Raw genomic sequence first — 24,670 nt, forward strand, 5'->3', positions numbered from 1 at the left:
AGTCCTTTGTAGAGCAGGAGGGAATTTTCTCAGGTCAAGTTTAAGACATCTGTGGATATCCCAGTGGAAATGGCCAGCTTGCGGTTGGCTGCATGTGTCTGGAGGTTAGGAGAGAGATTTGAGCAGAACATTAAGCTTTGAGAGTTGTGATAGCACAATTGACATTACACTAGAGGGAAGACAATATTAGAGTTGAAGGGAAAGAAGGTCAAGTGAACATTTGTACATTTAAATGATGTAAGAACTGAGAACAAATGGTTAAAGAAATAGGAGCAGATAGGAGAGTGGTGAGATGAAAACCAGAACCTGGTTTTTGCTTTACTGTAATGGGCATCATCTAGAATTAAAAAAAAAATCTACAAAGAGATGATGCTCACAAAACTGCTTAAAAGCAAGTGAACTAGAGTTTTCATCAAATGCAATATTTAAAAGTTAAGTAGAAAGATGTTAACTGCTATTATGGAGTTTTGCAATCAGGTAGTTGGATAATAGTAGCTATGTAATATATAGTTATATATTTTTTTAATAAAGTGAAGGAAAAATTCAATTAGGTTGAGTATTATAAAAGTAAACAAGTTTATAGGAAAATCCTTCTAATTATTAATACAAAACAACTTTTACCTGGATTTCCCCCAAACAGTTTGTACTTTCACCTTAAACTCAAGAAATGGTGAATCTACCCATGTTAAAAACAATAAGACTTTACTTTGTAGTAGCCTTAAACATACAGACTGCTCCTGTAGTGGGTTGAACAGTGTCTCCCCAAAATTTGTGATCACGCTTATTTGAAAATACCGTCTTTGCAGATTTAATTTTAGTTAAGGATCTTGAGATGAATTCATCCTGGATTTAGGGAGGACCTTAAATCCACTGGCTGATGTCTTCATAAGGGAAAGGAGAGGGAGATTTGGGCACAGAGAGACACACAGAAAGGGTAGAAATGTGAAGAGGAAGCAGAGATTGGAGTGTCTCTGCAAGCCAAAGAACACCAGCGACTGCTGACAACCAGAAGTGACTGCCGATAACGAGAAGCTTTCTCTACATGCTAAGAGAGAGGTATGGGACTTTTTCTCCCTCAGAGCTCCCAGAGGAATCAACCCTGCTGACACTCTGATTTCAGACTTTTGGCCTCCAGAACTGTGTGCAAGTACATTTCTGTCATTTTAAGCTACCCAGGTTGCAGTAATTTGTTACAGCAGCCTTAGGATACTAATGCAGCTCCTCAGTTCAGTTTAGTTGCTCAGTCGTGTCCGACTCTGCGACCCCATGGACTGCAGCATGCCAGGCTTCCCTGTCCATCACCAACTCCTGGAGCTTGCTAAAACTCATGTCCATCGAGTCAGTGATGGCATCCAACCATCTCACCCTCTGTCATCCCCTTCTCTTCCTGCCTTCAATTTTTCCCAGCATCAATGAGTAAGTTTTCCAATGAGTCAGTTCTTTGCATCAGATGGCCACAGTATTGGAGTTTCAGCTTCAGCATAAGTCCTTCCAATGGATATTCAGGACTGATTTCCTTTAGGGTTGACTGGTTTGATCTCCTTGTAGTACAAGGGACTCTCAAGTCTTCTCCAACACCACAGTTCAAAAGCAACAATTCTTTGGCGCTCAACTTTTTTTATGGTCCAGCTCTCACATCCATACATGGCTGCTGGAAAAACCATAGCTTTGACTAGACAGACCTTTGTTGGTAAAGTAATGTCTCTGCTTTTTAGTATACTATCTGGGTTGGTCATAGCTTTTCTTCCAAGGAGCAAGCGTCTTTTAATTTCCTGGCTGCAGTCACCATCTGCAGTGATTTTGGAGCCCAGGAAAATAAAGTCTATCACTGTTTCTATTGTTTCCCCGTCTATCTGCCATGAAGTAATGGGACCAGATGCCATGATTTTCATTTTTCGAATGTTGAGTTTTAAGCCAGCTTTTTCTCTCTCCTCTTTCACTCTTATCAGCTCCTATCCCTCACCATTTTCCCAGGCCCCCAAAGATACCACTACTGATTTTTTGTTATTCATTAAAAAAGCACAGATTTTTATCATTGGCACTTACTGCATGGAGACAACAAAAGTATGCTCAGAGCTGGTGTTTTATTTTATTTATTTTTGACTGCTGGGTCTTTGTTGATACGCACGGGCTCTCTCTAGCTGCGGTGAGCATGAGCTACTCTTTGTTGTGGTGCGTGGGCTTCTTATTTCGGTGGCTTCTCTGGCAGTGCACAGGTTCTGGGCACATGGGCTTCAGTAGTTGCAGCACGCGGGCTCAGTAGTTGTGGCACATGTGCTTGGTAGTTGCAACCCCTGGGGTCTAGAGCATGGACTTGGTAATAGTGGCTCATGGGTTTAGTTGCTCTGGGGCACGTGGGATCCTCCTGGACCAGTGATAGAACACATGTCCCCTGTGTTGGCAGACAGATTTTTATCCACTGCGAAGTGAAGTGAAAGCTGCTCAGTTGTGTCCGACTCTTTGAGACTCCATGGACTGCAGAGTCCATGGAATTCTCCAGGCCAAAATACTGGAGTGGGTAGCCTTTCCCTTCTCCAGGGGATCTTCCCAACCCAGGGATCAAACCCAGTAATACAATGGAAGTCCTAGTTGGTGTTTTCAATGCTTATAAAACTAATGGCCAATTTTTAAACTTTGAGCTCTCTGTTTAAAGTCAGTTTGCCTGTATCCTCTTCCAATTAATGTTGATTAGAATAAATTCATTTAGTTGGTTATTATTTGCTTCCTACAATCAAACACACTCTTTTTTTTTTTTTTGGGGGGGCTGCCGATGTTAGTGATATGTTAGTTAGTGATGGATGTTAGTTCCCAGAACAGGGATAAACCTGCTCCCTGCATTGGAAGCACAGAGTCTTAACCACTGGACTGCCAGGAAAGTCTGCAAACACACTTTTGCTTGGTCTACCCGAGAGAAGAGGGCTGAGACTGAGGTTAGTGATGGTCACTTTGAAATCTGGTGTCTGCATTATTAAAAATCCCCATAAATGAAGTATATTAACTCATTTACTTATTTACTTTGCTAATAATTATTTACAATAAGGAAGTTTGAAACAACAAACTACTGATAACTATTTGAGATAATAACCACAACAAAAACATTAACTTGACCTGTTCTCTGTCCAAGTTTTAACTAGAGGCAGTGTTTTGGTGGCTTCCCAGTTAGCTCAGGGGTAAAGAATCTGCCTGCCAATTCAGGTAGATGCAGGAGATGTGGGTTCCATCCCTGGGTCAGGAAGATCCCCTGGAGTAGGAAATGGCAACCAACTCCAGTATTCTTGCCTGGGAAATCCCATGGACAGAGAAGTCTCATGGGCTGCAGCCCATGGGGTCGCAAAGAGATAGAACTGAGCAACTAACACTTTTCACTTTCCGTCTTAGGACGATTGACGTTTGGGGCCAGGCAATTCTTTGCTGTAAGGGGCTACCTAGTGTAACACAGGATGTTTAGTAGCATCCCTGGTCTCTATCCATTAGATGCCTCCCTTTTCCAGTTGTGATGACCAAAGATCTCCAGACACTATGGGAAAAATTTTCCCCAGCTGGGAACCAACCATTGTTCTAAGTCTTGAAAGAGAAAGAAGCAAACCTCTGCTCCACTCCCCCACCTACACATGTGTTTTAAGCCAACCTTAGGTTTTTCCCCAGTTTTATTGATATGATTGACATATATGTGCTCAGTTGTACCATATTGATATATAGTACTGCATATGTTTAAGGAGTGGAGAAGGCAATGGCACCCCACTCCAGTACTTTTGCCTGGACAATCCCATGGACAGAGGAGCCTGGTAGGCTGCCGTCTATGGGGTCGCACAGAGTCGGACACGACTGAAGTGACTTAGCAGCAGCAGCAGCATGTTTAAGGAGTATAGCAAAATAATGTAGCTTACATTTATTGGGAAAGGAGCTTAGTTTTTAATCCTTATCAAATACTCCTACCTCACTGTACTTGCAGTATCTTGAACCTGTTTCTAGGTTGCACTTATCATGGTTCATTATTATTTTAAAGCATGGGGCTGTGTCCTTTCCTGTCTGTGAACTCCTCCAGGACAAGAACAGTGTTTTTACTTTGTCTGGATGCAGAAGTCCTCAAGTTGAATGACCTTCTGTATTGCTTAAACACAAGAAATGTTCGCAAAGTTAAGGGCTTCCCTGTAGTTTCTTTCTTTTTAAGGATATGGAATATCTGTCTTGCCTCATGCCTTTGAGTTTCATAATTTTTAAACTCATCTTAAATATTTCAATTAAAGTAAAAAAAAAGCAGTGACCATCTTGACACTTCATGATGATTCAGCTTTGGATAAGTGAACCAATGTGTATCTTATTCCTCCCACTTTCAGTCAGAAGACACCTGCAGACTAAGTAACAGGAGTCATCGCTTTGCAAAGCCGTTTAGCAGTTTTGCCGAAACCAGCCTAGGCCTGGTCAGGACACAACGTCCACCAAGGGCGCTCTCCAGCCCCTGGCTATTAATACTCAAAGAAGTACACGGCTTTCCGTGGGCGGGCCGTTGGAAGACCCGTCCGCATATGTGTGTTAATTTTCGGGCCTTGACATCGTTTCGGAAGCATTTAACTCCACCTCTCCATCCGGAATTAAAAACAACGCTCCCATTCCCGCCCGTCACCACCTCCTGGCCGCCTCTCACTTTCTTTTTGGTCTTCTGTTTCAGAAGTTCTGATTTTTCCTAGAGAGCTAGAGGAAAGCCAGGTAACAAAAGTGGAGTTTTATTACTTTATTTGCTCTGGTGGGACACTACAGGTAGTCCCACTTTGTTCCTGGCTCTCCAGGAGAAGACAAATGTGGCCGTTGGCAAATTCAGCGCCCGCGCTGGGCTCCAGGTTTGATTGACAAGGACGGGCGGAGGGATCGCACGGAGGCGGGGCCGAGGAGCAGCAGGTCGAGCCCGAGACAAAGAGGGTTTTGGCAGCCCCGGGAGAAGAGGCAAGGGTTCCTTGGGGTAACTGGTCTTTGCGCTTTAAGGGGCATTTCGTGCAGTCGCTTTCTCATTTGAAGAGAGGGTGGGCGGGCGGACGGGCGGGCTGGTGGAGGGGGCCGGTCGGAAGAAGGGCCTGGCAAGGAGGGGAAGGTGGGGGCGGACGGGGAACCGGGGTCGGGGCGGACGGGGAACCGGGGTGGGGGCTGCGCCGCGGTCACGTGGTCTCCGCAGCAACGGGGTTGGGGCTGTTCTTCCGGGTTGCTGGCGCCGCGGGGCTGCCGCCCGGGTCTGCCAGCGCGGCGTCCCCTCGCGGCCCGCGGACTCCTGGCCTCCCCGCCAAGGTGAACGTCAATGCGCGGGCAGCCCGGGCACGCTCCTGGGGCGCAGCTGGGGAAGGGGCGTGGGGCTGGTACGGAAGGTCGAGGTCCCCGAGGTGGGAAGGAGACCTGTCAAGGAGCCGCTGGGGGCGGGGTCGGCAGTGACCGGGGCGCCGGGTGTACTCTGGAGCCTGGGGCCGGGCCTCGAGGGCCCTCTTTTTGGTCTCAAGCTGGGGTGACTGGGAAGCGAGTCGGGGGTGGTGGATTCGAGAACTGGGTTTTCGCCGCAGAGGGCAGGGAACGAGGTGTCAGCTGTTCAGATGCAGATTTTGGAGCTTTGGGGGGATGGGGCTGGAGTTCTACGAGGTCCTTTCTGCTTAAAGGATGGGAGGAGGGTGGGAGGTCATAGAGGACTTTCGATAAGTGGTGCATCCAGAGAGGTGGCACCTGGACACCCCGAAACTGTTCTTGAACCCGGAGAGAATTTGGGGTGGGTGACCGGCTGGAGACACAGGTGGTGGTGTTGAAAGTTTTAAGTGTATGGGGGGGGGGTGGGGCAGGCTGGTGTTGGTCTGGGCGAGCCTGTACTGGGCTTAGAGTGGGGTCTGGGCTGGCGATGGGGGTAAGATTGTGTGGTGGGGCTGAGCTGATTCGAACTCCGGAGGCGGAAAGACTATTATGCCGCCGATCTCCACCAATCGGCTTCAGAGGAAGGTTATAAATAGCGGTCCCTGGCAGATATTGGCCGGGTGGCAGTTTAGTTCCCGAGGGAGGAGCTTGAACCTGTGGGTTTGAGCAAGGTCACACTGCCTGCTAGTCTAAGCTTTGGTAGGGTATTGTGTCCTTGGTTGGCATGTCTCGCTTTTAAAAGCGTGACTTGTTTATTACAGTTGCAGGTGCCCTTTATTCGCCCTCTGGTGCAGCGAAGTCCTTTAAGGAATCTGTAAGGAGTCTTGTAGGACAGGATGTATTCGGAACAGTGAGGGTTGTGTGCTTTTATTTAAAATGTTTCCCTCTTCTTCTGCAAACTGTGGCTGTTTAAAAATTAAAAAAAAAAAATTGAATTGGCAGTTTAGGATTGCTTTCTTATCAGCAAGTGTGCTCAGGCTGCTTACCTCTGCTGATGGAATCACTTTTCCGCAAAGCTACATAGCCTTTAATTTTTAAAGGAAATTTCCTGAAACTCCTTGGGAAATATATTCATAGAACCCCAGGCTTCAGGTTATCTAACTCTAGTTACACATTCACTGAATCAAACAATACTTGTTGATTTCCTCTATTTTGTGCAAGGCCCTGGGCCAGAGGTAATACTAAAGTGAATACTGATAGCAGTAAAGATACTGTGTCCTTTTAATCCTCACAGTGACCCTACAAGGTACTGTTATTATTTTCCCCATTTTAAAGGTGATGAAATCAGATACAGAGAAGTTCAGTGACTTGCCAAGGTGACATAGCTAATGCGTTGCAGGTGGGGTTTCCAACTAAGAGTTCACACTCTTAGCCTCTCTGTTATCCTCTCTCAGCTTCTTGCCTCCAAAGATTTTTTAATCTATTAGGGGAGATACCAAAATGACTTACATTAACTGGTGGTGTGAATGCCCCAATTTTCAGTTGTAAAGTTGCTGTCCATTTCTTAATAGCCATAGAAGCACATGGATAATAAAACAGCAGAGAGCTTTCAAGTGAAGTTAGGGGAAGATGTAACAATTAAGAGAACGGCTCTTGAATAACAGCTCTCTGTGTCTGCAGTTCCTCCCCATCTGAGGATTTAGCTAACTGCACACTGTGTATATTGTACTATTGATATTTACTATTGAAAAATAGCCACCTAGGAGCAGACCCATGAAGTTCAAACCCTGTTGTTCAAGGGTCACCTCTACTGTCTTTGCTGTAAACAAGTACTCGGCTGTGATAACATGGTCCAGATATTCTCTGAATATCTTTCAGGGTCATTTTTATTTGAGTTAGGTCATTTTATTGAGTTAGTGACATTTTCTTGACACTAAACTACTTCCTTATGAACTGTCTTATATGCTCATAACTTGAATCAAGTAGAATTTGGGGGAGCACATGGTCTCTGAAGGCCTTGGCTATGTTGATGTCTGATGTCAGGGCTCTGTTCAACATCAAATTACAATTTTTTAAGTAGACAGGGCAAATTTTGCAGACTCCAGGCCATGAAACAGGACTTCAGCTTTAGAGCATTGCAAAATCTCCATCTAATGATAAAACTTCTAGAGCCTGATTGTGCCCTTCAAGGGAGCTTTCCTGCACTCCTTTTATAGAAGAGCAGACTGAGGTGCTTAGAAATTCAAGCCAAACAGCGAGTGAGTAGCAGGTTTAGACAATACCCGGGCTGCATTATAACTGGCTTTGTTATTTTGCTGATGAGGTCTGGGTAAGCCTGACCAGTGAGAATGGTGGTTATTGGGGAGCTGGGATGATCCAGGAAGAGAAACCAGGGTAAATGAGGAGATTGGGCTAGGACTAGGTCCTTGGTAGTGGTAGGAAAAAATTTCTCTTTCGACAGGAATTATCTTTTGTATATCTTTGGATCTCCCTCAGTTCTTGGCATAGATTCAGTGAATGTTTTCAGTGGGTGGCTGAATTTTGAACTTGTTTGTTCTCCATTCTCAGCCATGAATAACTCTAGAAGTGACCTCTTAATGAACGAGGAGGGTATTTATTGATTCAGGGGTGCTTTAGAAAGACTGAGATGAAATGACATATATGGAAATACTCTGAAAATAGAAAATCTTCTATCAGCATGTAAAGAATTATTCACATTTTTGGTTGCATGCCTGGACACATCTTATATGCTCTCTTTTCCTTAGCTTTGTTAATAGTATTCTCTCCTTCTCAAGTGCCTTTTCCTTCCTTTTCTTAGCCCTGTAGGAGGATATGATCTTCTTTGATGCCTCAAAGAACTTTGGACTTGTGTTACTCTGCTTTCTCTGTTATTGCTTGTTGACTTTTCTTATCTCCAGGTCTGTAACCGATTCCAGTTTAATTCTACAGATGCTCCTAATGGCTATGCCTCTGAGACTCAGCCCTCCGTGTGTTTACTGAATTAAAGAGCATCAAGAATAAGCACTACCTGGATTGAGCATTTCTATTCCCAGTGTTGCTTTCTGGTATTTGCAGGAAGTGGCTTCAAGGACTTGTGGCAGTAGTTATGACATGAAAAATGAGTTAGACCCTTCTTCCTCTAGAGGCCGAAAGTGTGTTTTTGGAGGCTGCTGGGTTTGGGTGCTGGGTCCCAGAAGGGCCCGCATCATGGGGCAGAGCCTAAAGACATAGTAAGTGGAGTTAGCTGTGGTTGACTGAGAAGAGTTCCTTCACATTTTTGAAGGAAAGAGCATTGGGAGTCAGGGGGATGGTGGGAGAACCTTCTGTGTACTCCCCAGGATCTGCCAGGGAGGTTGGAGAAAATAGCCACTGAAATCTCCAAAACAGCAAAGGTCAATGCCATTTCACCTAGCTCATTTAGAGCTGACAAAAATGGGCCTGAAGTGGTAAGAACCACTCACAGAATTCCTAGTTACGCCCACATATGCAAGCACAAACCTATGTGATAAAGTTAACTATGGAACTTTTTTTTCTTTTTTTAAAAATTGGAGTTGTATTTTGTGCATGTTAAATTTTCTTGAGATGTACGCCTGGCAAACATGAATCTCACTCAGTCACGCTGGGTTTGGGGTGGGGGTGTGTATGTCTCTCAGGATGTATAGCCTGCTGCGCTGAAAAGGATGGTGGGGTTTTCTGTATTGTATAGTGGCCAAACAAGTACTGCTGTACTATTTAGACAGTCTAAGGAAAGCTAAGGGGAATTTTGATTTTGTGCAGTTTTTGCTGGACAAACTGAGATGATAACTTTCATGTATGATGTGACTGGACTTTATACCAACTTTTCTTAACTTTCCAGCTACATTAAAGATCACTTAGACTTATGTGACCTAGCTTGGAATTGAATAATGAGTTTATAACTACAATTTTAAGTGGGAAAACAGATTCCAAGTTTTAAATACCTAAATTGGAAACAACCTTTTGAAGCATCTTCTTTAAGTAAAGGACTTGGCAAGTAAATTCTTTGTAGATGCCCACGTTTAACTGTTATTTTCCAACCTCTCTCAATTTGCTTTTTTTAAAAAAAGGTTTTTGATGTCCAAAAGGCAAAGTATATTGTTCTCAGCACATACATTTTTGCTTTCTTTCCTTTAGTGATTTACCTTTAAGGACACTGGGGATCCAGAAAATCGGGAACTTCTGTGAACATGGCGAACCTACTGAAAACAGTGGTGACTGGTTGTTCATGCCCTTTCCTCAGCAATTTGGGGTCCTGTAAGGTTCTACCAGGGAAGAAGAATTTTTTACGAACATTTCATACTCATCGGATACTGTGGTGTAGTGCCCCTGTAAAACCAGGTAAAGTCTCACTTTGAGTCATAGAAACAATAGATCTGATGATGGATAAACCACGCAGTTTTATAGCCCAGTGCTTGTGAGTGGTCATTTTGAGTAAAAAACCGAATGAGTGCTTTCTTATATTTTCCATGTACGGAAGTTCTTGGCTGTCAGTGCTAACAGAGAAGAATATACAATAGAAAAAGAAAAATGTTAAATAAATTGAGTTTATACCCAGGAAACCATTGGTCATAGTAACCATTTCTCCTAGTAGCTCTTCCTCTTTCCTAGTTGGTATTGGGGAGTCATACCATACATGGCTTAATGATGCTTAAGAATTAGGAACTAAACAGATTGATTGATCTGCATTAATGTTTCTGGATTTAGTAAGTGGCAGCTTCATCTCAGTTGCTCAGGGCAGAAACCTTAGAGTCATTCCCAGTGCTTATGATCGGTATAGATCAGCTCTACATTGTATCTTGAATCTGTTATTTTCTCACCATCACCACTTTTACAATCCTGGTCCAAGCCTCCATCACCTGTCACCTGGACTATTGCATTAGTCTTCTAAGTGGTCTCTGTGCTCTTTACCTCTGTCCCTGCCAACAGTCTGTTCTGTACAAGACAGTGAGGATTATCTTTTAAAAATGAAAGATCATGTTACTCTTTTCTTCAGAATTTGCCACCAGCTTCCTAGCTCACACAGAGTAATAGCTGAAGTCTTCCAGTGGCCTACAGGCTTTCTCTGCTAGGACTCCCACATGCTTCTGTTTTGTGGTACAAGCCAAAAGGAGGAGAGGCTAAAAGGGGAACCTTTTAAGCTGTGTCAGATCCCTTTAAGTATCTTGCCCAAAGACCTTTCTAGCACTCTGTCTATATACCTCATTGGCCAGAACTCAGGTGGCAATATGTTGCTTTAAGGGAGACTTGGACATTTAGCCTTTTATTCTAGATGGCAACATACTTAAATAAAAATAACATTCTGTTATTTTTAGGGGAGGAACAGCATGGATATTTGGGAGGTATCAGAAGTCTTTGCCATATAGAATGATTCTCTTTTTGTTTGTAGGACTGTTTGTGCATTAAGCATGCCTAAATTGCCAAGTGTTTTCAGTTCTTATGTCTGCCTTTGGTAGATTTCATAGCCTCTTTTCTTATTCTCACGTGACAAGTCATTATTGGCAGGGTACCTGCCCTTAAGAGCCCTCAGCCTTATCTTCAGATTAAGTGTTCTGGAAGGCCAGATTATCCAGTGTGATAAGAAAGTGTATAAAGCAAAAGTCAGTAACTACACTGAGTACACGGGAATTGTCCTTGTAAGTGAAAGTATGTACTTCAAGATCTCTATTATCAATTATGAGTAAGGCTTTTTTTGTTTGCTTAATTTCTGTTCTTGACTATTTCCTAGATAGTTATTTTTTTAATCTCTAAAAGATGAGGATTCTGTTTATTCCTTAATATAGCCACAATTTCATTAACACATTGAAAAGCTTGAAAAGTAATTTCAGTCAGTTTTAATATTTTCTCAAATTTTTTTTTTTAAACAGATGCCTAGTTCAAATTATGATCCAGAGTCCATGTGCTGTATTTACTTGCTTGTCTCTTAGGTCTCTTTCAGTCTGTATGTTCCTCTTCTCTCTTTTGTTTTTATTTGTTGAAGAATTTAGTTGTCCTGTAGAATTTCCCACATTATTCCCTTAGTATTATTTAACTAGGTTTCTTGTATTTTCTGTAATATTTAGCTAGATCTCAAGGCTTGATCTGACTCAGGTTTGCCTTTTTCAGCTAGTGTACTTCATAGGTGATGTTATGTACTATCTGTTGTATTACATCAGGAGGATTGATCAGTGAGTTTAGATGTTGTCAGTGTGATCTATCTTTTGTGAAGTTCCCATTGATTTTTCACTCAGAGGCGCTAGCAGCGGTTTAATTGATTGTTAACTAAATATGTGATTTTATCAGTAGCTTTAATATCCTATCATTTTATCTTCATTTATTAGCTAGAATTTTTCTATTAAAAAAACTTTCCTTCTGTTACAGTCATCCCTTGGTATCCATGGGGGATTGGTTCCAGACCTCCCGTGAATACCAGAATCTTTGGATGCTCAAGTTCCTCATATACAATGGTGTAGTATTTGCATATAATCTACATAGATCCTCCTGTATACTTTAAATCATCTTTACGTTTCTTATCTTGAGGTTAAATCATCTTTAGGTTGAGTTCCCTGGTGGCTCATATGGTAAAGTGTCTGTCTACAATGCAGGAGACCCAGGTTCCATCCCTGGGTTGGGAAGATCATCTGGAGAAAGAAATGGCAACCCACTCCAGTACTCTTGCCTGGAAAATCCCATGGATGGAGGAGCGTGGTAGGCTACAGTCCATGGGATCGCAAAGAGTTGGACACGATTGAGTGACTTCACTTTCTTCCTTAGGTTACTCATGATGCCTGTGTGTTAAGTCACTTCAGTCGTGTCTGACTCTGTGTGACCCTATGGACCGTAGCCCACCAGGCTCCTCTGTTCATGGGATTCTCCAGGCAAGAATACTGGAGTGGGTTGCCATGCCTTCCTTCAGGTGATCTTCCTGACCCAGGGATCGAACCCGCAGCTCTTATGTCTCTTGCATTGGCAGGCGGGTTCTTTACCACTAGTGCCACAATACAATGTAAAAAATCTAAGTTTGCTTTTCAGAACTTACGGAATTTATTTTTAATACTTTTGATCTGCATTTGGTTGAATCTGTGGATACAGAGTGCATGCATGCTAAGTCACTTCAGTCGTGTCTGACCCTCCTGCATTGGTAGGTAGGTTCTTTACCACTAGTACCACCTGGGAAGTCCGTGGATAAGGAGGGCCAACTGAATTTAGTTACTCTGAGGCTGTATGGAAAAGGTGGGTAGATGTTTGATCAGTGTTCAGTATTTACTAGTTTTGCTCATCAGTTGGTTCTCTTATGTATTCATTTTCTACTTCTGCTGTATTAGGTGATTACAAACCAGCTTCATATGACACATTTATTTTATTATCTTATACTTCTGGAGGCCAAAGCCTGAGATGGTTCTCACTGGTTGTCAGCAGGATGCATTCCTTCCAGAGGCTCTAGGGGAGAATCTGTCTCCTTGCCTTTTCCAGTTTCTGGAGACTGTCTACGTTTCTTGGCTCATGGCCTGTTTCTCTGTCTTCAAAGCCAGCAGGATAGCATCTCCAAATTTTTCTTTGACTCTGACTCTTTTGCTCCCTTCTTTCACATTTAAGGATCCATGTGATATATTGAGCCCACCCACATAATTTAGAATATTCTCCCCGTTTCAAGGTCAGTTGATTAACAACCTTAATTCCATCTGTTACCATAATTCTCCTTTGCCATGTACTGGAACGTATTCACTGATTCTGAGGATTAAGACATGGATATATTTGGGAGACTATTATTCATCTTACCACATATTACTTTCTCCAAAGTTGAGAAGCTTTTAGCAAATATTTATTTTTTGAATATTTTTGAATTTTGAAATATTTATTATAATGAATGCATGGATTTTAGCATCTTTATATGTATTTTATGACATTTGAAATAAATTATTTTCCTTTTTGATGCTCAAATTGTCTCATATCTGGCCAGTGGAAGCCCTTCCAGGTTGGTTCCTAAATCCTTTTGATGTGACTTTGTCTGTCTTCGGTAACTTCCTTGGCATATGATATGTAGGACCTAGAGAATTTGAGGTTGTCCAATGAGTGAACTCTAGATAAGTTTATATAATTAATTTTTCACCTTAATCCAAAAATTTGCTATCTTTCAGTTATTTTCCTCTCTCTTAAGTGGAGAGGAAGATTCAGCATGTGTTTGCCTTTGGCTTACTATCAATTATTACTGCTTAAATAGTATGAGATCTAAGACTGTATGTCCAAATGCAGCTATTTTTAGGTTGATTTAGTCTCTATAAAGTTTCACTTAATAAGTTACTCTGTAGAGATATTTTGATTTACCTTTTTATTATATATATTTAAAGTTTAGATTGCTAGAGTAAGTTTTCTAGACTTTAATAAGACATACAGAAGCAGATGCTCTTCATTAAAAATACTGTTTATGCCCATATATTGAGTAAAACAACAGAAAAAAAAACTAGTGTATTTTAGCTAAGGCTGGTCTGAACTGTATATAAATAATTTGTTGCTGTTCAGTTGCTAAGTTGTGTCCGACTCTTTGCAACTACATGGACTGCAGCATGCCAGTTTTCTCTGAAGGTGAGGTTTTCCAGGCAAGAATACTGGAGTGAGTTGCCATTTCCTTCTTCAGGGATAAATAATTTAACTGTGTTATACGGGTTCTTCTGTGTTGCAGGGAACAGAATCACAGCAGGTTATGTTTTGTGATGAGGTTTTATTTTTGTTGTATGGACTTTTGGGAAGTATGGAGCACAGGGAACCGTTCTTCTCCTTCTTGGAGAAGAGGGGTGTTATTCTGGATTTCATTGCTGTCACTCCTCTTTTCCATCTGCATGCCCACAACCAATGTTTCTCCTGTTGTGGCTGCTGACCCTCTCCCTTTGATTACCTTGTGGCTCTGTTTACAAATAGTTGCTGCGTCATTCTACTCTCCTGGTCCTTTTGGTGGGTCTCATGTCCCGTTTCTCTCTGAGAGATCCTGATTGGGTTGAATAGTCATTGGCCGACATGGAGTATCCACAGGGCAGAGTTCCTCTATAAGTTGTCTCATGCGCTACTGGTTTCCCTTCTGTCTGGCCTGTAGACTGTTATTTTTAACCCATCTGCTGACCCCCTGGTCTAATCAGGTATGACCAAGAATAGATGATGCACAAACTGGAATCAGGATTGTGGGGAGAAATATTAATAACCTCAGATGGGCAGATGACACCACCCTTATGGCAGAAAGTGAAGAGGAATTAAAGAGCTTCTTAATGAAAGTGAGAGAGGAAAGTGAAAAGCTGGCTTAAAACTCAACATTCAGAAAATGAAGATCATGGCATCTGGTCCCATCACTTCATGGCAAATAGATGGGGAAACAATGGAAACAGTGACAGACTTTATTTTCTTGGGCTCTAAAATCATTGTGGATGGTGACTGCAACCATGAAATTAAATGACACTTGCTCCTTGGGAGAAAAGCAATGACAAACCTAGATAGTGTATTAAAAAGCAAAGGCATTACTTTGCTTACAAAGATCCATGTAGTCAAAGCTATGGTTTTTCCAGTAGTCATATATGGATGTGAGAGCTGGGCAATAAAAAAGGCTGAGCGCTGAAGAATTGTTGCCTTCGCACTGTGGTGCTGGAGAAGACTCTTGAGAGTCTCTTGGATAACAAGGAGATCAAACCAGTCAATCTCGGATGAAATCAACCCTGAATACCCATTGGAAGGACTGATGCTGAAGCTGAAACTCCAGTACTTTGGCCACTTGATGCAAAGAGCCGACTCATTGGAAAAGACCCTGATTCTGAGAAAGATTGAAGGCAGGAGGAGAAGGGGATGACAGAGGATGAGATGGTTGGATGGCATCACTGACTCAATAGATATGAGTTTGAGCAAGCTCTGGGAGATGTTGAAGGATAGGGATGTATGGTATGCTGCAGTCCATGGTGTCGCAGAGTCAAGACACGACTGAGTGACTGAGCAACAGTTACTTCCGTCTTCCTTAAAGATAAGGACCAGGGGACCATAAACCACAGAGGTTTAGTTTGATGAGTGGAGTTAGTTTGTTGAGTGGCCTTTCAACCCATTTTTTCCCCTACGAATAAGCTAAGCTAGCTAGTTATATGCCTCGAAGAAAGCCATTTGGTTAAATATTTAGGATTTTCAGGAGAGTAGGTGTAAGAATTTCCTATCATCTATCAAAAAAAGTTAAAAAATTATGATTATGAATCAGGAACATCACTTTGAACAGCAGCCTGTACATGTAGTGTATTTTGAACAAATTTCCCATTTCCATTTTCTGAACTGCATTATTAAAACTTTGAATTTTGGTGTTGTTTCTTACCAAATTTTTTTTTTTGTCTTTGTTGTAGGAATTCCATACAAGCAACTAACTGTTGGGGTCCCCAAAGAGATTTTCCAAAATGAGAAGCGAGTGGCATTGTCTCCTGCTGGCGTTCAGGCCTTGGTCAAGCAGGGGTTTAATGTTGTTGTGGAATCTGGCGCAGGTGAAGCTTCCAAGTTCTCAGATGATCACTACAGAGCAGCAGGTGCCCAGATCCAAGGGGTGAAGGAAGTGCTGGCTTCTGATTTGGTGGTCAAAGTAATTATTCCTTTCCCCCTTCCATTTATGGCTTGCTGACTTTTCTAAATCTTCTTGTAGAAAGATTACTTCTTGTACCAAGATTAAAGTACTTTCTCTTTTGTTACAGTTTTCATACTTTCAAATGATGCTTTTTTCCTCAAAGAAATGATTGCATGTTGTGACTATTCTTCATGTTTCAGTAGAACTTTTATGAAAGTGAAAGTGTTGGTCACTCAGTCATGTCCGACTCTTTGTGACCCCCTGGGCTGTAGCCTACCAGGCTCCTCTGTCCCTGGAATTCTCTAGGCAAGAATACTGGAGTAGGTTGTCATGCCCTCCTCCAGGGGATCTTCCCAACCCAGGGATCAAACCTGGGTCTCCCACATTGCAGGCAGATTCTTTACTGTCTGAGCCACCAGGAACTCAGAACTTTTATGAGGCATGTGAACTATATTACTATATTTAAGCACGAGAAAAGAAGAAATGATCTTCTTTCTTACATTTGCTCTGTGGAATTTCCTTCTTATTGGCTAGGTAACATTCGTACCATATGGTTCCTATATGTCCACATTACCCCTGGGTGAGTATTTGCTGCTGCTGCTGCTGCTAAGTCGTGTCAGTTGTGTCCGACTCTGTTCGACCCCATAGATGGCAGCCCACTAGGCTTCCCCATCCCTGGGATTCTTCAGGCAAGAACACTGGAGTGAGTTGCCATTTCCTTCTCCAGTGCATGAAAGTGAAAAGTGAAAGTGAAGTCGCTCAGTCGTGTCCGACTCTAGCGACCCCATGGACTGCAGCCCACCAGGCTCCTCTGTCCGGGGATATTCCAGGCAAGAGTACTGGAGTGGGGTGCCATTGCCTTCTCTGGGGTGAGTATTTAACTCCTACTAGAATAGTAAGAGGCAAAGAACTCCTTGGACTGAATGCACAGTGGTATTCTGATATCTTGAAGGATCATAGGTCAGTGATTTAACTGATGTAAGTATTATTTCCAGAGGGCAGGACTATTCTGGAAAAAGTAACGTTGGGCTTAGAATAGACTTACCTACTTTAATAAAAGGTCTTAAGGTAATGTGTAATAGAGAGCTATATGCTAAAGAACTTTACAAATAAAATCTGAAGTAAAAAATCATGTAGAGAAAGGGAAACGGTATCAAGAGTATAACATAGATGAGCTGAACAGTAACTTAAATCTTAAGTCTTCGGTAACCAAGCCACGTGGGGCAGGGTGGCTCAGGGGTAAAGAATCCGCGTGCAACGCAGGAGTCGCAGAAGGTGCAGGTTCAGTCCCTACATCAGGAGGATCCCCTGGAGGAGGGCATGGCAACCCATTCCAGTATTCTTGCCTGGAGAATCCCTGTGGACAGAGGAGCCCGCTGGGCTATAGTCCATATGGTCGCAAAGAGTCAGACACGACTGAAATGTCTTAACACGCAACCAAGGCAAGTAGTGAGGTATGGATTAAATAAGCATGTTTATCAGGTTAAAATAGTCTCACTTTTCTAGGATAGACCAGCTTTTTTCCTACATTAATTTCTAAAGGGGAATCAATACCTAGGCTTTTTTACATATAGTCAACTGAATAACTTGATAGGATCTTACATAGTGTTTTTTGCAGGAGACACAAAACTTTTCTATAGAAAATTAATAACAAATTTATGATATGGAAATAAATAGTAATTTAAGTGTTTAAGCATTTAGGTATACTGATACTTGAGATAACAGTATAATAAAAGCTTAGGGGAAAATCGAAAAATAAGTGTAATCCATTCTAATGTATGTTTTAGGGATCAAAAACCTTTTGAGGTACCCCACAAAAAGAGGTTACTAGGTGCACGTAAGCTTTAGAAATGCTATGTGTTTCCTGTAGATTCACAATGTGTATGAGCCATGTTAAAGACACTGAGGAATCCTGTAATATGAAAACTTAAATAATTTTATATTTGTAGTAATAAACTACTTGACCTAGGGTCTCTCTTCTGAGACCTCTCTTCAAGCCTGTTAATATTCTGAGGAATTTGTTACCCCAAAAAGCATCTCCAGGGAGACATTGTGTTGGCTTCACTCACTCAGATGTCAGCAGTTTCAGCTAAGCATTTGATAGGGGCCAGGAGAATTCAAAGTTGTCCTCTAATGTTTATTAAATCTATATTATAGATTCTCACTGAGGAAAAAAATAGACCTTGTCAGAGAGTCTTAATTAAAGTCCAGAGCCTAAAATCACACGCATCACCACAGCAACAACTGAAATGGGAATGACAGATAAAGGTGTTTCATAGGTAAATTGAGATGAAATGCTGTTAAATGAAAGTATTGACCTAGTGTTTGTGTTTCGTTTCCTTTTAAAACAGAAGTCCCAGAGCTGTGTGTGTTCTGTGCTTTCTAGCCTAAGAGCACTGCTGTTGCAGATTGGGAGCTAATGAAATGATACACTTTAATTGAAGGTTGACTTTGAACAGGGATGTAAAACACATTTTAAAACACCTTTTTAATTGGAAGTTTTAAAAATTTGGCTTGAAAAAGTAGACAGTTGAAACTTTCAGGCATGTATAGTGTGTGTCATTGACTTGATTCAACGTAACAGAGTACGTTGCAGCTTTTTGCTTAAACCCAACTCAGCAAGGCTACTGGTTTGAGTTGTGTCCATCTGTAGATTTTTCTGGAACTTTAAGGTGGCATAAATCTATACACATGACATGGAGATTTTAGTTTATGATGTTCTTAACTTCTAACCACTCCAAATGTTTATGCTTGCAAATTAACAAGAATTGAATCTTTGAACATTCAACAAAAGCTTACTGTCTGTTTATTCTAATGTTTCTTAATTTTACCAGAGTAGTGGATTTTGGGACAACAGATTTGTTGTAGAACCTGTTTCCCCCCAAAAACAGATTGTTGTTTTTTTTAATTCCTCTACCTGTCATTGTCAAACCTGTCCTGACACTATTTCCAGGTATGTGTGCTTGTTACTCAAGACTAGGTCATAAGTTCAGTCAGATAATCAGTGGCATAAATTTCTATGTGCTTTATTTTATTTAGGAATTGAGGAAGAAATTTTTTCATGAGAGATTATTTCTGGAGTGTTATTTCAATAATGGTATATTATTTTAGTTGTCTTGTTTACTTAAAAATAAGATAAAGGTATTTACGTTTTTAATCAGTGACTTTTTTTCCCCCAGGTGCGAGCCCCTATGCTTAACCCAACATTAGGTATTCATGAAGCTGATCTTTTAAAGACATCGGGTACACTGATCAGTTTTATTTACCCAGCCCAAAATCCAGACTTGCTAAATAAACTGTCCAAAAGGAAGACGACAGTTCTGGCAATGGACCAGGTTCCAAGAGTCACAATTGCTCAGGGATATGATGCGCTAAGCTCCATGGCCAACATTGCCGGGTAGGTTGATTGTTTTCCAGTTGAACAAGAGCGCAGTGGTGCTACAGAAACGTGCTCACTACAGCTCTTCTCTCTTACAATGATTTTACTTGTAGTGGCTAGGAGATTGCAGCCTTCCAAGAGTGTGCTTCAGTTACTTTTAAGATTCGTGTTGTTCCACGGTCATCAGTAGGAAATGGCTATTCACTTTGCCTGCTATTGTACATTACTTTTTAATCTTCATGGGCAAAAGGGAAGTAGTATTTCTTTCTACCAAAGGAAATGACTTTTTTTTCAAATGTGTGCTTATTTTTCTTAATATCTGTTTTCATGAAAAACTGCATGGTAAGTAAACCATAGTCTTAGCAATTTATAATTATCCAAAAGCTTTAATGTAGTAAACTCATATTTTACTAAAGTCAATAGCAAGGGTAGTGATAACAATTTAGGACAAATGGTTTAAAATTCACATAAGTCTAGTACTGTTTTTAAGACTGTTATTTATATAGAATGAGAAAGGGTGCAATGTAGAAAGTCTTATTTTAGTTTACTAATTATGAGGCTTCTGAATCTATGCTTAAAAAGTACTTCTGATTTCTGAATACATAATGTTCCAATTTTTTTTCTTTGGAACTTATTTGTACTTTAATGGTGATATACTGTATTTCATGTGTGTATGTGTGTGTGTGTCTATGTATATATTAGTTGAAATTACAGTTTTATTGTGGTATAATTGTCATAGAACATTGTTTCCACCTTAAAATTTATACAATGATTTGATATATGTATATGTTGTGAAATTATTACCAGACTAAGTTTAGTTGACATAAATTACTGTTGTCATAGGGTCAAAAATGGTAGAACATTAGCAGTTTCATATGGTCCCATCTAATATATACATATTGATAGATTTAGCACTTTAATTACATTTTGCCTAGGGAAATTTATAAATTATTTAATAAATAGGGAAAATGTCTGCACTCGAGGAAGTTTCATCTTAGGTCAAAACCCATGATAACTGAAGGCTAACCGTGACCAAGATGGCAATAAACTTCATTTGCCTGCCGGCCTGAATGCATTCCCCGTCTATTGCCAGGACTCTGTGTTGAGAATTCTAGGACCCATTCAGCTCAGAGGAATGTGTCTCTGACTGAGTAACAGTCATGTGTGCCTATGCCTGCCACAGAGCAGGGACAGGCATAACTATGTAAGTGCAGTATATTGCTGACTCTGCCTGGAGAATGGGGAAAATCTGGAAATCAGATGATGTTTATGAAATCAGCTTATCTAAGAAACGAATTAGATTTTAGGCAGAAAACGATTAATAGTGGCAACTTGCTAATAGGAGTGAGGCACCAACAAATGAAAAAAATTTAAAAATAAAACGATACAGGAAGAAAGATAACCTGAATAAAGACTTTTACAGCTGACCTAGGAGCCAAAAGTTTTCTTAGGTTTCATATCTTAGATGTAGCATATCAAATGTGCCACAGATTCTTCTCTGGATTCCAGCTGTTCATTTTTGATGTGAAAGAGATGCAGTAAACAAAAATGACAAATAGAATACATTTTGTTTCCTTATGTAATATGACAAATGATTGGTTTGAAGATTTTTTTGTGATGTGAATTAATGCAGAGGGACAATGTAAACTTTTGTCACATTTATTTAGTTTCTGAAAGAGCTTATGCAGCGTGGGACTTAAAATTTTATATAGGAAAGAAAGTGTCATTCAGTTGTGTCTGAATGGCCTATAGTCTGCCAGGTTCCTCTGTCCGTGGAATTTTCCGGGCAAGAATAATGGAGTGAGTAGATATTCCTTTCTCTAGCAGATCTTCCTGACCCAGGGATTGAACCCCAGTTTCCTGCATTGCAGTCAGATTCTTTACCATCTCAGCCATCAGGGAAACCTTTATGTAGGAAATGAACAATGTGAAGTTTTAAGGATGGTGTTGCTTTGCACATGTGCGAAAGGTTATCCCAGTCAGTAGCTCTAGATCGGTGGTTTTCAGCTGCAGAATCTTTTGAGCAAATGAAACATGAGGGAATATAGACAAATCCAATAATTCAAGTGGCCTTAGTTGAATTAATGCTTTCTTGGTGGTTCAGACAGTAAAAGAATCTGCCTGCAATGCAGGAGACCTGGGGTTGATCCCTGGTTCAGGAAGATTCCCCTGGAGAGGGAAATGGCAACCCACTGCAGTATTCTTGACTGGTGAATCCCATGGACAGAGGAGCCTGGAGGGCTATAGTCTATGGGGTCGCAAAGAGTTGGACACGACTGAGCGACTAACACTTCACTTCAGTTGAATTAAGGGACAGAAGGGTATCCAGAAACACTGTGTCTCTGTTTTCCTTCCCATCCATGATGCTCTAATAGTTGGTTGAAGTGTGAGCTCTTGGAGATCCAGGGACACAGTTTTAAAGAATCACTGTCTTAGGTCCTGAGCTGATATATGCAAAAGGCGTAGTTAGAGATGAATCGTCTAGTATACTTACCCGTATTGCTGCTGCTGCTGCTGCTAAGTCGTTTCAGTCGTGTCCGACTCTGTGCGACCCCAGAGACAGCAGCCCACCAGGCTCCTCCGTCCCTGGGATTCTTCAGGCAAGAACACTGGAGTGGGTCGCCAATTCCTTCTCCAATGCATGAAAGTGAAAAGTGAAAGTGAAGTCGCTCAGTTGTGTCTGACTCTTCTCGACCCCATGGACTGCAGCCTACCAAGCTCCTCCGTCCATGGGATTTTCCAGGCAAGAGTACTGGAGTGGGGTGCCATTGCCTTCTCCGACTTACCCATACAATATGTGATAAATCATTATCTAACTCACACACATAGGCGTGTTACTGTGATGACATGCTCCTCCTAGTTCACTGTGTTCATGTGAGCCTTTTTGCTCTCCTCCAAAACAGGCCCACTTTTATCACTTTTCCCCACTACCAACGTTTTCTTGTACATTTCCTGTGTAATCTGTCTCGTTTTTTTTTTTTTTCCCCCAATACAGCAACTAAATCTTTTAATCAAAATTAATTTCTTCCCGTGGCCTTTGAGTCTTTATCATCTTTGCTCTCTGAAACTTTTTATCACTTGGATTCAGAACTAACAAGTAATATAATCATTAAAATATTTTTTCTTGCTATAAGTAATAGTAGTAACTATTACATGCTTTTGCATTGATTATTATAAATTTGTTTTACAAAAATATGACCAGGTAAAGGTTTTTTTGTCAGCTAGTAGGTGGATCTTATCATCATAATGCTTGCATTATGATTATAATCTTTGCATTATAATGATAAGGTAGAGTGTTTGTTACTGAGTGTGCAAAAGTACCTTTTAAGTATAAAATAATATGAAAATGAAATTAATGTAATAGGTAATTTAATGTAGTAAAAATACCCAGTAAAGAAAACTTGGTATAAATTGCTAGTTTTTGATGTATAGAGTGTTTCTTTAGCTAAAAACATACTTGCCAGGCACTTATTGTGATTCTTTATGGTAAGGGCTTTACTGAATTATCTTATTCAGTCCTTAAAACAACTCTAAGAGACCCTTATTGTCCCCAGTTTAGAGATGAGGAAACCAAGAATTAGAGAATTAAAGAAATTTGCCCAAGGTCACAAAACTAGTTAGTGACAGAACTCAGATTTGAATTGAGATCGTGCTGTCTCAAAATATGACAGTTCCAACCATTAGAGATCAGGGGAAGTGTTTTTGGTTATGAGGTTGGAATTTTGTTATGTATGAACAGATAGCCAACCTCATTTTTTAATTTTAAAGATTTTTTCCCCATATTATATAAATGCTACACAGTCATCAAAGAAAATTTGGATGATAAAGTAAAGTTTAAAGTACCTGTAGTCCTAGCTGCCAAAGCAAACTGTTGTTAGCATTTTCTTATCTTCCCTTCGCTTCTCTTATTTTATCCGAGCTAATTTTCTGTAGTGGTCATCATGAAGTCAGAGAGCATCATGGGTAAGAGTGTGTCTGCAGGCAGGATGCTAGGGTCAGATGTCTGGCTCTGCCATTTAATAGCTGAGGGACCTCGGTCAAGTCTCTTTGTCTCTCCATGCCTCAATTTCCTCACCTATAAAATGAAGATTATAGTTATATTTATCCACAGGGTTGTTGTGAAGATCAAAGGAGTAAGTATATATGCAGTACCTAGAGCTGTTTTTGACAGATAGTACTTACTGTATAAATTTTAGTTGTTCTCTAATAATTTTGATAATATAAGCTTAAGTTCTTTAATTTTATAGACTTATTTATCCACTTATTTGTCTATTTTCCTAAGTTACAAGGCTGTTGTACTAGCAGCAAATCATTTTGGACGGTTTTTTACTGGTCAGATCACAGCTGCTGGAAAAGTTCCTCCAGCTAAGGTAGGTTAAACTTTTAATGTTTCTTTATAGTGTGAATTAATTAAAGGCAAGGATATATACAGTTATTTAAAAATTTTTGTTCTCTGTTAATGTCACAGTGATAACTTTTGTGTCACGTGTAATATATGGTGGCACCTCAAAGTTGCTTAAGATTACTTGGGAAAAAAAGAATTTTTGACATTTCTGGAAGTTCTAAGGTTTTTTTTTTCCCTTTCTGTTTTTTACTTTCTAACTTGAATTCTTAAAGGGATTTGGGTGACTTATTACTAGTTTTTTTAAAACTTCGTGACACCATTTAGCAAGCTCTCAACTTCCCAGTGATTGTGACATTTTGGCTTGGGAAGGACTTGGTTTTCTCACTTTTTGCCAAATTTTGGGTCAAGAGGACAGTAAATAGTAGGTGGTGTAGTCAGAGTATTTGGCAGGGGGAAAGGCCGCAGTTTCTTTAGTCTATATTTAGAGCAGAGAGGAGCAGGAGATAGGTCAGGGTGGCTAAGTGAAAGAATAGATTATGCTGTGACCTTCACGGCCACATGTCGTAAATGGCAGTATAAGCACTTTGGTAAAGTATAGGAAACAGGACCTTAAATATTGTCACCTATCTGCAGAGTACACTTTGGGGGGTATAGGTGTACTTGGTGCTTCCTGCTTTTACGTACTTTGTAATATCAATCCAGAGCTCTCACACAAAAGAAATCCGGAAAAAATGAAAAAAAAAAACAATAGCAGCTTTGAGAACTCTAGTATATATGCTAGTGTGTATATAGTGTCTCTGTATATCTATCTAGTATATTATATAAATTATATGCTGGATTATATACTATATAATATATATATATACACTGAATAGTTATATGCTAGATTTCTAGTATATATACTAGTAGATATATATATCTAGTATATAGCATAGTATACCTAGTATATAGCTTCCCAGGTGGCGCAAGTGGTAAAGAACCCACCCGCCAATATAGGTGGACTTAAGAGATGCCAGTTCAGTCCCTGGGCTGGGAAGATCCTCTGGAGGAGGACATG

At 40.7% G+C, this 24,670-nt stretch overlaps 1 protein-coding gene across 5 annotated transcripts in view; it reads left to right on the forward strand.

Moving 5' to 3' along the window:
* The first annotated feature begins 4,548 nt into the window (after positions 1–4,548).
* Positions 4,549–24,670, forward strand: part of NNT (nicotinamide nucleotide transhydrogenase) — a 92,306-nt gene continuing 72,184 nt past the window's right edge. The window contains exons 1-5 of one of the 5 annotated variants that reach the window (XM_070357464.1): positions 4,549–4,707; positions 9,475–9,678; positions 15,678–15,907; positions 19,069–19,286; positions 23,551–23,638. In XM_070357464.1, coding sequence (XP_070213565.1) covers positions 9,528–9,678; positions 15,678–15,907; positions 19,069–19,286; positions 23,551–23,638 — 687 coding nt within the window. In that variant the 5' untranslated portion in view covers positions 4,549–4,707; positions 9,475–9,527. Of the gene's footprint in view, positions 4,708–4,744; positions 4,958–5,144; positions 5,278–9,474; positions 9,679–15,677; positions 15,908–18,150; positions 18,169–19,068; positions 19,287–23,550; positions 23,639–24,670 lie in introns of those variants that run through there. The other 4 variants (XM_005894858.3, XM_070357465.1, XM_070357463.1 and 1 more) reach the window with 4 other exon arrangements.

Source organism: Bos mutus, chromosome 20, assembly GCF_027580195.1.
Source record: "Bos mutus isolate GX-2022 chromosome 20, NWIPB_WYAK_1.1, whole genome shotgun sequence".
Classification (NCBI taxonomy): Eukaryota; Metazoa; Chordata; class Mammalia; order Artiodactyla; family Bovidae; genus Bos; species Bos mutus.